General features: G+C 37.9%; 1 protein-coding gene across 8 annotated transcripts in view; it reads left to right on the top strand.

The window, feature by feature from the left end:
• The window catches only part of LOC113069923 (nuclear factor 1 C-type-like), an 87,718-nt gene continuing 72,165 nt past the window's right edge, over window positions 1-15,553 (top strand). For 2 of the 8 annotated variants that reach the window (XM_026243046.1, XM_026243053.1), the window contains exon 1: window positions 6,750-6,887. In XM_026243046.1, the coding sequence (XP_026098831.1) occupies window positions 6,810-6,887 (78 nt within the window). In that variant the 5' untranslated portion in view covers window positions 6,750-6,809. Of the gene's footprint in view, window positions 563-1,647; window positions 3,067-6,747; window positions 6,888-15,553 lie in introns of those variants that run through there. The other 6 variants (XM_026243049.1, XM_026243048.1, XM_026243050.1 and 3 more) reach the window with 6 other exon arrangements.

The raw sequence follows: 15,553 nt of genomic DNA on the forward strand, positions 1-15,553 counted from the left end.
CACACACACTCACGCCACCCACGTATTTCATCAATTCCTTCTCCGCGAGGACTGTAAGATGTGTGTATGGAGCTCAGAACACCGTCTGTGTTGCTATTCGTGTTTTGCAAGAAACAAAAGAACAGACGAGGCATTGATTCCTCTCTATACACAAGGACATCTATACGCTGCAAGTGCAATGCTGCAAAGCTATGAGACCGACGATTCAGCACTGTAAATTAAAGATACACGACCAAAACAACAGCCAGCACCTCCAGCCAGTGCACTCTCTGCAGCAAGCAGTGCATTACTGTAAAATGTTTATGATGTCCTTCTGCACCTTGTAACGAGGATTTCGGATTAGACGAGGCTCGAAGACTTCGCGTGGGACGTTTTGTATTTGGTCAGTGTCCGGGTTTATTCCTCCCATCGGAAGAGCACGGATTACTTCTTTGCGACGATAAATGGATACGGAGTTATAAAAGCCTCCGACGAGATGACCAAGCGTTGAACTGCAGAACTACAAAATCCTCTAAGCTTTAACTTTTATTGGTGGGAGGTTGGCAGTTTCAGCTTCGAAATGGTACGTTAACAAATCAGTTTCATCGTCATTATTATGTCGTTGCACCTAAAGACGAGGCAGATCACGAGTTATGCACCTCTTAAAGTCAAATGAGATCATCGTCAACGCACAGGCGCCGTGTTTCGGTTTCCCCCCTGCTTCCTCTCTTACCAGCCGGTTACTCCTTTTCTCGTTGGTTCTCGGCCAAATGTAAGGTTTTGTGGGAAAGGCTTAAAAATGCTTGCGAATTATTTTGAGACGCGCAGTGATTAAGAAAGCAAGCGGTTTGTCTTTTCTCCCATAATTAAAGTTATTAGTTCTGTGACAGGCGAAGAAAAAAAAGGTGTGTGCGTGCGTCTGTTTAGACCAAGTTCAAGTTTAAAGCCAGTAGAGGCAGATGCCCAGCTGTAGAGTTTGATCAGCAGAAAATGGCCGCAGGCTCGCCGGCATGAATTTGACATCTACACCGAAAGAGGCGCTACCTCCTCGGCAGAAGTCTCAGATCGTGTGCCTTAGTCACGACCGGGAGTTCGGCATTGTTTCAAAAAGTGCTACAAACTGTATATATAATTAGCCTACTTGTCATTTTCGCATGGCTGTAGCAAACTGAATATGTGAATAAAACAAATTAAACAAGCTTCACGAGATAGTGCCAAAAATGGATTTGACCTGGGTTGGCTGTTTACAGAAATATTTTAGCCATGTAAGCTCGATACACTTACAAAAATGTTTGGCTACTAGTGTTTTCTTTTGTAAGCTTGAATATAATTTGGAGTATAAATACAATGCTGCATGGATTTCAGCATTATGTATAAAATACCATGATATGGCATCTGATAAAGTACAGTAGCCTACTTTTTCTTCTGAGAATAAGAAATGGATTGTCTGCCCTTTAAAGGGAAGACGTTATTCTCTGCGGTTGCCAGTTAATTTGCGCTTACGGCAAGTTCGTAAAATAAGTTAAAACTAAAAAAATATTAAAAAAAGTATTATTATTTTTTTAATTTATTAATTTTTTAAGGGCTATTATGTTATGTTTTGTTATGTTAATGTGTTTTGTATCTGTAACTTACTCAAATCTTTCTCTTTTTTTAATTATTGGCCTATGATAACGTGGCAGTTTCAGAAAAAGTTTAATAATGAATATTTGCAATTGGATGGATATGTTTAATGTCAAAATTATGTCATTTTGAGACGACGGTGTTCCAGTAGTGTGATAGACTTCTCTCTCCCTGTCCAATTTTCAAGCCACAGTGCCTTCAGTGCATATTCAAGAGAAATAACAGGTGTTGTTTACACTGTTGGTTTTAATAGATTGCCTGGTTTTACACTTTAACTAAAGTCAATTGACCCTAGTTTATTTGATCTCCGTGTGATCACTCCAACAGAGTAAACTTGATTTCTACAAGGAGTTAGGTAAAAAAAAAAAGATTTGTTTTTGGGTAGCTACTACTGACCATCAGCTAGGCTACTTGTAGATGACAGTTAGTGATTACGCTTACCGAGGCGCGTTATTTTCTTGTAGTGACTTTATAATAAAGTTTCTGGTCATCAAAATATGCAAAAGAACAGAAAATAGCCTCACTAAAACAGTATGCGTGCACTACTATGCATATTATTCTCATAGGCCTATGTATTTATAATTAGACGCGTTTCAGGAATTTAAGTGACTGACAGATAAGTCAGTCCCTCGTTTACAAAAAAAATATTCTATGTGTACAGTTATGAAGGTTATGGTTATAGTTTTTTACGCGGGCTGAATTTTTTTTATGCACCCAACTTACATTAATCATCTGCCTCAAGAACACCTTTTCATGAATGGACACATGCATGTGCGCTCTCTGTGACGCAATGTCCGCGCAAGGCTGGCTCTAAAAGTTACTTTAGCGGTGCGTGTTGGAGTAAAATTGTTTGGAATACACGCGCGGGTGAAGCGCGCAGAACGTTTCTGCGCCCGAACAGGATCAGCGTGAGCGGGAAGAGCGAGCGGTGCGCGCGCACTGGCGAACAGGGGAGAATATAGTTTACCACTTTGTTTCGCACCATATGAGTTTCAGAAACCGAGGCACATAATCTTTTTATTATTATTATTTCACGGACTTAACGGATGCCCCTGGACAGTGGAAACCAGGGTTAGCCTCTCTTGCTCCTTCAAGTACTTTCGTTGGGATGGGCTATTTTCATAACGTCATTTCATTCCTCCCTCTTTTTCATGCTCTCTTTCTTTGATTCTTTCTCCCACCATTTCCTAAATGGAACAGATTGCAGCACCCCACTCGTTTTCCTGCCTGCAAAGTTTGGTTTCTAACGTGTACACCGTCTGCACGTTCTCCTTTGCCGGGCGTCTCTTGATTTAACGGACTCGAAGTGGAAGTCAGAAGTGGCGGCGGTGGAAGTGTTAATCATGATGAGGCTTGCCATGATTAACTGTGAAAAATGATCCACTAACTTGTCGGTGTTTTGCCACATTTCAAGTCACGCGCCCCCCTTTCAACATGATGTATTCTCCTCTCTGTCTAACTCAGGTAAAGTGCTTGTTTGTGTCTTTCTGAACGAATTGCTCCATATTCGCGACAAGATTTCAGTTGTTAAAGGGCGGGCTGAGAACTCTGCTTCTCTTTGCATATAGAACATCCATTCAAATAACACTAAACCGTATCCTCAAGTGTATATTAGGTTTTTGAGTTGTTATATGTTTCTATTATTGACCTTTAACAATGTAAACACAAAGTCGAAAATCAATTTGAAGAGGTAATAGAAGTCGTTGTTTATTGTTGTATTTAAGATGGAGTTTCTGTGCAGTAGAGGAGACGTTAGACTTCATAGACATTACTTCAGTTTTAATCATAAACTAGAGATTAATGTTACATGGTCATAGTTAAGATAAAAACTTATTATTTCATATTATAAACTTTATTAGTGTGTATTTTCCTCTGAAGTGGATTAATATATATATATATATATATATATATATATATATATATATATATATATATATATATATATATATATATTTAACCTATATGAGCACATATACTGTATATGTACACCAGGACTAGTTCAGTTCATGAATAGCGTCAAAAGAGAGTGCATTTTAGTAATGTTTATATTCTGTGTTAAGACTGTTAAAACTTTGACGGTTTTATTGGTTACAAAATATATAAAGTTACAGTATTCTGAAAGAGATTTGGGATGATATCTATACAATCCGGACTTGACCGTGGTTTCAGCTCTTTTCTTGTGTGCCTTCTAAGTTTTCAATTGAAATGATACCAAAAGGTTGGCTATTGAATTTTTTTTTTAGTCTGTTTAATTTTTAAACAGCCAGTCACTTAAAAAGAGATAAAAAGCATTCTGGACAGAATAACACTGACTTGCCAGATATCGGCCTTTTGGCTGTAATTTATCACAATTAATTTCAAATCCCATATTACTTGTTATAGCCGAATCAGTTATCAAATTTAAAATAGAGTTTTATGCACTGTGATAGTGGACTAGGCTTTAAGTAAATGTGATAGTATTTTAAAAGTATTTTTGTCAGCTGTCTGAACTGAGGCAGGCACAGAGGGTTTTTAAGGTCACTTTACTGTCTCAAATTGCCTTGCTGTATATTGACATGAGTCACTAGGTTTTTAGATGGCTGATGATTGCTTTGACCTTGGCTTGGATGAGAAAGTTGCCGGGAAATTTCCCCTGATTAACCAATGTCCACTTTTTGTCTTAGAAACTTACATAATAATAATAATAATAATAATAATTCAAATGTAAAAAGTACAGCTCAAACGTTGTTGCAAACTAGCAACTGTAGATGACAAAGAAGTTTTTGTGAGGGAAATTTTTTTTTGTTCTCTGCTCGGTAAGAAAGTTGTTCCATATGCTCGATTCAGAAAAAGCCCATTTTACTGACAGACATAATGACAGTTTGTTATAACTGTCAATCTGACAGTAAAAATTTGTAAATAGCAGCTATTTTGAAAATGTCAAACTTTTTGTTTGGCAGTTTATCTTGTGGTATAATTCAGCTCGTAGTTCATATCAAACTTTGTTTGATTAACTGCCTGGAAAACCTTTGGGATTTGGGCTTTTAAGTCCCACAAATATGTATTGAACTTTTCAGCTCTTGGTGAATGTGTCCAAACAGGCAACAATACACGCCTCACCCTCCAGCACTTGAATTTATTATTAAATAATTTACGGGGCTATGTTTCAATGCACACTGTGTTTTTTGGTTCTTTATGACAGTTGCTAGTTTCAGTCTTTGGATTAGTAAACTCATTATATTTCTGTGTAAACATGAAGTAACCATAGTCCAGTTTTGGAGTTGTGTAACTTTACCTAATTTAGTTTTAGTGAATTATACAGGTAAAGTTTAACTATCATACTTTGCTGAAAAATGTAAAGTCTTAAAACTTGTTGATAATAGTGTGCTCCACCTTAATATTTATAAACCAAATTTGATCTACAGGTTGCGATAAATATTTAGAAATGGAATAATCTGCGCAGCATTACAGATCTGGGTTGTGTAAGCTGAACTGTGAGCCAGCAGTGCGGAGGCCTTTGGTTTTCTCTGTAACCGCTCGGCATGTCCACTGCCTCTTTGGGCTCTCTGTTGTAGGTGATAGGATAATGTGATGTAGCAGCCTGCAGCGTTCGAGGGAGGGCATGCACCGAGGTTCTGGCCGTAGTCTGAGTGAGTGTGTTGGGCTGAGAGAGAGAGTGAGAGGGACAGATGAGGCATGTGCCAGACTCCACCGCAGTCCCGCTGGCAGCCGGAGGGGCCTTTCGCTTGGAGCTTCGCTGCACACAGGCGCTTCACAAAACAGCTTTTAAGCTCAGAGCCTTTTCCGTATGCTGTCATTACAATAATTCTGTCTCCTGTGAGCAGCAACTGCCTCAAATTGTAGTACTGGTGGAAAATATATATATAATATAATGTAATATATGTACTTCTTATTTTTGGTATTTAATTTTTTAGTTTGTTTTACTTTTCTGATTCTAGATTCTGTATATATATGTGTGCCTATATATATATATATATATATATATATATATATATATATATATATATATATATATATATATATATATATATATATATATATTTATTTATAACTTTTATTATTTTTATTAATAATTTTTTTAAAAAATCCAGATACTCACTGATCAAATGTATTTAGTACAGACCCAGTTTGATGCATATTTGCCAACAGTGTTGAGTAGTATCAGTGGGAGATCTGAGAGGCACTATTCTCCTGAGCTGGCAACACGCTGTCCTGCCCCCATTCCTCATCGATTTATTCCGTTAGAGCCGCAATTAGTCCCCCCTGGGAAAGAAGAGAAGGGCGATCCAAGCATCGAGCCTTTCGGAAACACTCTCACTCGAATGCGTTGACAGACAAAATACTATAAAATCTGAAACTTTGCTGATAAATGATAGCTGCTCTGTGTTGTTGTTGTTTTTTATGAGAGTTTTAGTTTTCATATTTCTGTGCAAAATATTCCAGTACTGAGAGCCTTTTTTCTCCCAGTTGGGCTTGAAATGACTTTCTTATATAAATGTTTTGTTCTCTAAATGAATGCATGCATAGTCTGATATTTATTTTTGCGATTCATTTCAGTATGTAAGTTTGGCTCATCTTTACTAGTTACATGTGCATGGCAAGCCAGTGTAACTAGGTCCTGATGTAATGAGTACTGAAATATTCTCCACCCCTCTCCATGGACGGGCACTTTGTGTTTGAAGTGCCGCTACTGAGCTCTCAAACGGCCCAGAACACCCCCGCAGCATAAATCCACCGGTCCTCTCTCGGTCTGCGTGTGTGTGCCCGCCTGAGGGTATTTTTATTTATTTTTTGTCAGGAGAGAGTGTTTGCTCTTTCGCTCGGCTCAGAAATGCTTGCCCCACTTTCGTCTGACAGCACTGAGTGGCACAGTCACTGTCGCGTCCCAGTGCGGCAGCTCCCAATGTGCCCATTTAACAGATTAATTAAGCTGTTTTGATCACCCGCGCTTCCTCGCCTGCCATCCGCCCTGCATTTATTGCACCTTTTTTAAACATTCAGCTGCTTATTCGTGTCGGAGCGGTTTGGAAAAAAGGGTCAGAATCTTAAGTGGAGCATTAGCTTTCATGTGTTGATCCTAGTGGCTGATATTCATTAGAGGACATCGAGGAGATTTTTAGGGGAGGGGAGAGGAGAGGAGGGGAGTTGGGCACAAAGAGTAGCCTCAGTTATAAAGGCCTGAGCTCTTGGCGTGAGTAGAGGACTTCATGTGGCCAGGGCTGGAGATGTCTGTGGAAGGTTGGCTGCATTTCATATCACACCCAGGTTCCTCTGCGGGGAGAATGGTGAGCAACCCTAAATATTTACTTTATGAAGATGTGTTTGGATTCCACCTGAGCCCGCAGCTTCGCTCTCTCATCCATGTCAGTGTATTACAGCAGAAAAGAAGTTTATTTTTGTTGTTTACTAGATGAGATGTGGTCCAGAATGAGTGCCTGAATCACCCTCTGGAGTCTCGTTTTTTAAATGAGCCTTACAAAAAACAGCTCAAATATCTGGAACAGATTAATCAACCATGCAAAGACAAAATATGTTTGGTTCTGCTCCACAAGTACCTCTGCATTGAAAAAGATCATATAAATTATACTTCACGTCAGTCATAATGCCGTTACCTGACAAGAAAACTTAGTTTTTTTGACCTTTGCAGATGTTTAAATCTGTATTTTTTACCTTCTGTATGTTACGGGCTTTGATGCTGGCAGAACCGTTGCTTTTCTCTCCAGCAGGGAGAGAGTTTTTGTCTTCTGCCCCAGGGTTTGGAGTCACAGTAGTAGGTCATTTTCAGAAGAACCTCTGCTCTTGGCAGAGTCAGCTCTGCTGGGAAGGCTTTAAGAAATGTTTCCAACTGGAAGGCGATCAAGAAGAGCAGTGCTGGCGTGGCAGGGTGCAGCGGGCTGTTTATTTAAAAAATCTCTAAATCTACCTCTGCTTCTCCACTACTGTGGTGGTGCTTTTCCAGTCATACATTTGTTAGTCGGATTTGATTTCTGCCACAAGCCTGACACTTGATTACATTCTTTGGTTATGCCTCTTACTATCCAAATGTAAGGAATACTACGTTGTATGTTGTTTTTTTACTGTAGTTCATCCTGATTGAAAGAGCAAATATTTTAAATTATACTGTTTAAATAATAGAATATATTTTTGAAATTGTATATGTATATGCATTTTATATATATATATATATATATATATATATATATATATATATATATAGAGAGAGAGAGAGAGAGAGAGAGAGAGAGAGGTAGCAATCCAAAATAGCTCTGCTGTGTAATTATTCAATAATTCTCTTTTGCGTCAACTGCAGTTATTGCATTAAAAAATAGAAAATTGTGCTTTAACGTATTCTGTATTTGAGTCTGAACAGATGTGGGGGATATTTTCTTGGCCTTCTCTTCCTTGCCTGCTTGCATGAGTTCTGCAGGCAGCTTGCTGTGCCTGATTTACACCTCTCCACTGCTCTCCAGAGCCACTTTTGGAAGACCGCGTGATATGATTTCTTCATTTGTGACGATGCAGGCAAATAAATTGTGAATGGATAGATCTGGTCTTGTTGCTTGAATGCCACTGAGAGATCTGTGCTATTGTTTCAGCTTACATTAGGTGACGTGACACAGCATTGGGTCATTGCAGGACAAATGCATGTTTTGTCAGCATTGGTAAAGGAATGTTTGCAGTGCAGACATATACCCAGACAAACTTTTAATGGTATGGAAAAGACTTATTGAGCATCATTAACTTAAGTGCCCTTAAATAAATGTTTTTCTTTCATTTACTCAATTTTTATTTTAGATCTTGAGAAATGGGAGTAAATATTACTGAATATAATGTCTCTGCGCCTCATGTTTCAAAACTTTACCCGCATGTTAAATGGAAGCACAAAGATGCATGTCACTGTACACATTCCTCACGAACCATAATCCATCAAGAGGATCTTCTGTGTTGCAAATGGTTTGAAAGGGTGGTTGAGCAAGCTTTCACCCCATATAAGTGCGTGTGTCTGGACCGCAGCTGGAGGAAGATGCCACAGTTCTTGTGGTGTAATGGAGACTCTCCAATACTGCAAGATAAGCGACTTCTTGTTGCGTTTGTATTTTTTTGCACATTAATTGCAAAGACCAAGATCCCTGTCCATGGCCTGGAGTAGAGCTGGGCTTTTAGATCACGTTCTTTCCCAGCTCCGATATGTCTAAAATCAGAAAGATTTAATTCTGATAGAGGAATGCTATCTTCACAGATTGAGCATATAGCTGTCGTTAATTAATATGTGTGTGTGTGTGGTCGGTTGAGGGGGCGGGAGATGACAGAATCGGTTGTGTTATTTTACAGGGAGTTGATGTATCCTCTCTGATGGGCTTTCAAGTTCTCAGGCAAGGCAATAATGAGAATGTTTATCAGTGCACGTGCACGCATGTTCAGTCATTTTATTGACAGCTCTGATTCATGCATCAGCCCACTCATAGCTGCACATTAAAACACCTTCTTTTGGGAAAAAGGATGATCTAGATATCTTGTTATAATAAGAAACCTGTGCAAACAGAACCTGTAAGGTATGCCGCTGGGGTTCTGATGCATTGTTCATTGTTTTGCTGACATGCGATTGAATAATGACCTGTGGCAATGCATTGCCAAATAGAATGAAACTTGTGGCATTTTTACATTCTCAGTTGCACTCGTGTTAAACCTTATCACCTTATCTCAGCACTAAAAGCTCCTAAACCTCTTCAGTTCGGTCTTCGTGAGATAATGTTTCTCATTTAGTCTAGGGGACAAAACATAAGAATCTCTTTGTGATTCCTGCGTAAGCGTAAGAGCTTTTTTATTTTATTTTTTGGACTCTGTATGCAGTGAATTATGTTGTATAAATTCATATATAGCTGTCATCGCTGAGAGAAGCTCTTGGTGTCCAGACAAAGACAAAGAGAGATGGATAGATGGGGAAATCTGTTAGAATAGCCCACAGGATTTGTGGCATTGGCAACATTAGAATTTCTGTCTCCTGATCAGTCTCTCTGGAACCACAATCATGTTCTAGGCACGCAGCCCAGCTATGAGTAAAAATCCTTGTGCTTCTCCAACAAAGAAATATTAAAGTCAAATCATAGGTAAATTAATTCCCGCTTTTGCACTTTGGGATGCAGTGACATCAATTTGTTATTTTGATAAAGGGCAGGAGCTGCTTTAAAAACGCAGCAGAGCAACACTTCGTCACAGTCTGAGGGCTGCGTTGGAGAAAAGAATGTTGCTGCATGGGATCAATTCGAGGAAGGAGAAAAGAGAAAGAAAGCATTTGTATTAGTGGGGTGCAGGAGAATTGTCAAGGTTTGACTGATAATTAAGGCTTGATGGTATAGCTGAACAGTCTCTATATTTCTGCTAATGGCTCAGAAATGCTCATTTTACTTAAAAATGTTATTTCTCCCCAAGATTTTAAGTGAATATATGTGTATATTCAGTATGTTGTCCTAGTATGTGCATTGTACATTGTTTGGGGAAATGTGTTTTTTTTTTCAGTCAAATCTGATAATGCTTTCTCTTCCAACTTTATCGTTTTGATCATTGTTAGTTAATCTTGCCGCCTCTGTGAGAGATCGAGATCATAGTACATCCGTTCATCTCTGCTTTGTCTCATGGCAGATGTTGAAGTCCACCCTGACTTGCACTTTGGCCTCTTTTTCTCTGGTTTGAGATGTCTCTGTGCATATGCATTTTATTCCTGCATTACACATCACAGATAAAAGAATCAGAGGTGTCAAAGCTTAAAGCGGAGACAGGTTATAGGCCTTAGATAAATATATGTGTGTGGGTGTGTGTGTTTGCACACTACAGGCCTAGACAGATATCTCTATGAATTAGGATCGGAGCCAAACAGAACAGTGCTGGGAAAGCAAAAGGACACGTCAACACTTGGCAATGACCTAATATAACTCTGGCTTGCTACATGGTGAAATTGGGGCAGTCACTTTTCTAGACAGCTTGTACTCTGAGCAAAGCACCAGTTCTGTGATAATGCTTAATGATACTTTTTGTTTAATTGTTCATTTGCTTTTAATAATGGGTTATGTGCAGTTCCTTTTGTTGACTGCTGTAGCCACATTTCTTGGAGAGATGCATGTGTGAAATTTACATTCCATTTACATTTATGTATTTAGTAGCCACTTCAATCCAAATTGACGTACAAAAGAGGAAAGATCGCAAATTGTTACAGAGCCAGTAGTATTCACAGTAGTGCTAGGTTTAGTGCTCTTGGCATGGCAGAGGTTGGGGAAAGAATTTATGAATGAAAGAGTGAATGATTCATCAGACCTTTCTGAAAATTATGAAAGTTTAAGCCTTTCATGCATTTCGAGCTTGACTAGAGCAGTTATCTTTGCTGTTTTGACAAAGTATTTCCTAATGAAACAGGAAGTTTGAGTAGGGCCTTTTTTATATATAAATGTAATTATTTATACTTGCATTAAACATAATTATTTAAACAAGCCTAATATTATTTTATTAAATACATTATTAACAACATTTTATTAAATATATTTTAATTTGTCATGACACAGCCCTGAGCATGATTTGTTAAGTGGTTGCAAGTAGAATTTGGAAAGACATTCTTATTTTAGAGAGCATCTCAAACAAAAGTAAACATGGATTTAAATATACAAATTCTAATCTTGATTTCATTTCACAGTTAACTGTGTGAGACTTAAGGAGAAATTAGAAAGGGCCTATTTTAAGAGACATATCATCTGTGAAAGTAGACAGGCAAGTTATCAGGTCTGAGTGTAGAAATGACATTTAGTACAGCTTCTGAAAAAGCATTGTTTTCCACTTCTCGCCTCTCATGGAGGAAGATGAGAGAGATTTTAGTGCAGGCTTTGTTCTTGAGCTCTGTACAGGGCCCTGTTGTGGCATGACTCGGATTATGGAGATTAGCAGGCTAACTGGTTATGTAATTGAATGTAACTGCAAGGAGAGCGAGAGAGAAAGCAAGCAAGCATGAGCAAGGAAATGTATTGAGAGTAGGGGAAAGAAAGCACTTTACCATGAACCCATTTTTTTTTTTTTTGAGTAGTGTAAGGTCAGAAAAGGGTCAGGCAGGTTTTGGCTTCCTCTCACTTCTTGTTGCTGGGGGGAAACACTGACTTCAAGAGTTCATGAACTCTCAGAGCCCAGGTCAAAGAGTTTCCACGTGTCTCAGAAATGATTCTCACCTTGATCTTGAGGACACATTTTCACCTCTTTCAGAGTTCATCTCTTTCAGAATTCATCCGCATAGTACCAGTTTCGGTCAAATATCACGCTGAACTTAAGGTGAAATTGATTCGGGTTCTATGTGTGGAATGATAAACTGAGAAACAAATAAAAAAGGAGTGGATGTTTTGGCAACTCCAATTGGTGCTTTTTGGTCTTTAGTTAGTCTTTATTATAAATTACTAAATTGCTTGATATCACCGGCATTTTCTCAAAATAGCCATTCGTAAGCATACTCTGTAAAATGTAATCAGAACATTCTGTTCAACTACCATGAAGTTGTCCGAAGCATAACCAGGTCAAACTGTGTTTTTCAAACAAATTATCCAAAATTTTGTCCATTTGTGGAACTTTTAAAGTGGGTAAAAATATTATTGGACTTTATTGTGACTAATGGCCACATTTTAATGGCAGTGAATAGAGCCTTTATAAAAGGCATTTTTTTTATTTAGTGTAACTGACGTACTTGCTAATGGCACTACTTACACAAAATGGAGAATTGAAACTGTCATATTTCTTTATGAGTGAAAGCGGCTATTTTCAGTGATGCTTTAGGACTCCTCTGCAAGAAGGCAAAGTAAGAACAAAGATGGATCTTAGCTGACGGCATACAGGAATCTGGATTAATTGGAAGAGGTAGTCGATACAAGAACAATTAATGGTCTTAGAGTCTGACTGAAAGCCTGTTTGAGATGTGCATGTTGTCCATCAGACAAATCAAGTCTTTAAAGGTTTTCCTTTGTGAGGACATGTAATAAAAACACACACCATTAACCCATTCACCCTTACCGGAAGAGCCAACTAGGCCTAATCAGAATTAACTATAGCCTAAAAATTCTGTTCTCACTCTTAAATAATTGAAATGATCTGTAACTGCCCCCTTTTCAGTCGATCAATTATTCATACTGCTTGGAAGTAGATTTAATTTGATTTGGGATACTCAGAGCCGATGTGCTCCCATGACTCACTTGGACCAAAAGATTTCTAGGTTCAGAGGGTGAGGGAAGACCCAGTTCATTTTCCCAGGATTCTCCAGGATTAGACCGTGCTGTCAAAAAGCGAGCTGAAGCCTCAGCTAAACTCAATTACAGGGCTAATGTAATTAAACCCACAGAGAGATAGGCAACGTGTTCTGCTACCAAAGGCCTCATTAGGGTCTACCTCATCTCTGCCATCATTTCCTAATTAATTACTCTGATTTAGTAAATTCAAATCACCCGTTTCCCTATACTTTAGTGGCTGTTTGCATTGGATTAGTGACTATATATCGGGGTGTATTCCATTTGGGCAATTGAATCTTTACTAAGCCCCGCCTCTTTTAATTACTGTTATTAATTTAGGCACGCTTTGACAGAATGTCGTGTAACAATGATTTATTGAGTAAAATGTACTCATAAAGTGCTAAAAATGTAATATATATATTTTACTTATATGGGCAAATAAAAGGATGTGTGGCAGTGCAAACTGCAAAAGTGCCTTTGTTGTTAAATAATTTATTTAATTGCGTGATTAAAAAACTGTGGATACTGCAAAAGGTTTTACTGATGTTTTGAATGTTCATTGGTAATGAGGGCAGACGTAGATTTATCCATGGTGTGCACTTCTCAGTGTTTATTTAAAGTTTTAGAAAAGGGCAAAAAAATACCACGTCCCCTCTGGGTACCATATGTCACTAATATAAGTGCCCTGCTTTTCTGTCTTTGTAGGTAATTTATTTTCTTGTGGGTAATCTAAACACACTCAACTTTAATTTGAGAAAAAAACTAAGGCTTGTTTGATATGTTATAATAGGGGCATAGCAAATGATTATTGGGTAAATTGGCAAACAAACTTTTTTTCTTTTTTTTGTTCAAATCTTTTGTTTTACATTTGAAAGGCTTTTGTATTGTTGCACATGGTCCTGCTCCGAAGCGTTTGAGTTTCTCTGATCTACATGTGATCATATTTGGTTGTCTATACTCATCCATAATTAATATTCTTGTATATGCTGAGCTTTTGTTTTTCTACTGTTCTGTTGTTTTATGGTTGGAAAATGTAAAATCAGCATGTTTGTCTATAGGTCTGGCTGTTATTTGAAAGGTGAATATTTGATCTTATTTGAGGTTGCTTTGTACATGCTGTACGTCTGTACGGTTATCAAATGAAGGCATAAAAAATTTATTTCATTGATCTTTTAATGAATGAAAATTAAGCAAGTTTTATTTTTTGACCAACAAAGGAGATTTACTATTAACATTAAAACATGGAAGAACTGTTGTCTGATTATTCCTTTAAAATGTCTCATTTTAGTACTAGTAGTAGGCTATGTACATTCTACTGAAAAATGTCTTCAAATTGAAACCAGACTTTTATTTTGACGGGTTGCTGTGAATACCTTTACAGTTCTGTTTATGTGATATGACGCAAGTTTTACTCAAATCAAATGTACAGATGCTCATGAAGTGATTCTCAGAGCAGTTCTGGATATGTTGTTAATGTGTTTATTATGTCATTTGGTGAGACAGCAGATGCTGAAAATTCCGCAAGCATTAAAAAAAACAAAAAAACACCACAAGCATAACGTGCGCTTCAGCGTGTGTAGTTAAATATGAAACCAAGCGTCTGCGCCTTTCATTAACAATGACATGCAAAACATGGAGGATTCATTTTTAAATCAACTTCTGCAGCTTAATATTTACAGATACTAGACCATATCGTGATTTGATTTAAGTGCAATGACCTACCTTTGATCAATTAATTCAAAATTTTACAAATTCCGTACCAATCCGCTGTAAATTGTGAATTATGTTTTTATGACTGGATTCCGTGATTCTGTCCACATTCTCTCCATCACAGAAATCATAGGGCCATCAGTTGAACATAATTTATTCAGGCAGTTCAGAAGTCTGTTATACTAATGGAGAAATAATACATTGCAAAATCATTAAATGGGAAAGAAAATGCATCAAATTTGCATCTTTCCATACATTGAACAGTATATTATAATTTTTTTTCTTCTGTTTTTAAAGATTAATTTAATTTTAATAACGACAAAGGTAATCTGTCAAAATGGGCTGAAATGAATATGCTAAAATACATATTTAGTAAATAACCAATATGGTTCAGATATATTGTGCATACCTGTTTTTTTCAATGCACACACACTGGCCATCATTGTCAATAGTACAGAAGAAAATAAAACTTTCTGCATTTAAATGAATGTGTGTGAAGATTGATTGAGCAAAACAGCTGGATTAGTTTCCATATACACTCATTCTCTTTTGTATTTAAACTGTGTGATTAAGGTCGCATGACAATCATTGAGCACGATATATGACCTGATTGAAAATGTATAAACGCTTCAGACTGAAGCTCTTTGATTGGCTGTACTTAACTGTAACAGTTGCTTTACCAGGTGTGCATCCAGTTCAGTAGTAATGCACTTGAACTGAGAGGTGTGGCTTGGCTGTTTGTAGAGATAAAGAGGCCTAAGTGCGCTGTGCGTACACGCGCGTGTGAGGGCAGGAGGGGTAATAATCTGAGGTTAACTGAGGTAACTGTGTCATTGTTTGCAGACATCACATGATCCACAGCCGTTTTCACGGTTCAACTATGGGCACTGTCCTGAGACCAATTACATTTGGAGTTCAGGTTGTCTGAGGTCCTCTATGAATTCTCTCGAAAGCAAGGGGATCACCCATAAAATTGTTTGTCCCAGGCCACATGT

Source organism: Carassius auratus, unplaced genomic scaffold (assembly GCF_003368295.1).
Source record: "Carassius auratus strain Wakin unplaced genomic scaffold, ASM336829v1 scaf_tig00002576, whole genome shotgun sequence".
NCBI classification, from domain to species: Eukaryota; Metazoa; Chordata; class Actinopteri; order Cypriniformes; family Cyprinidae; genus Carassius; species Carassius auratus.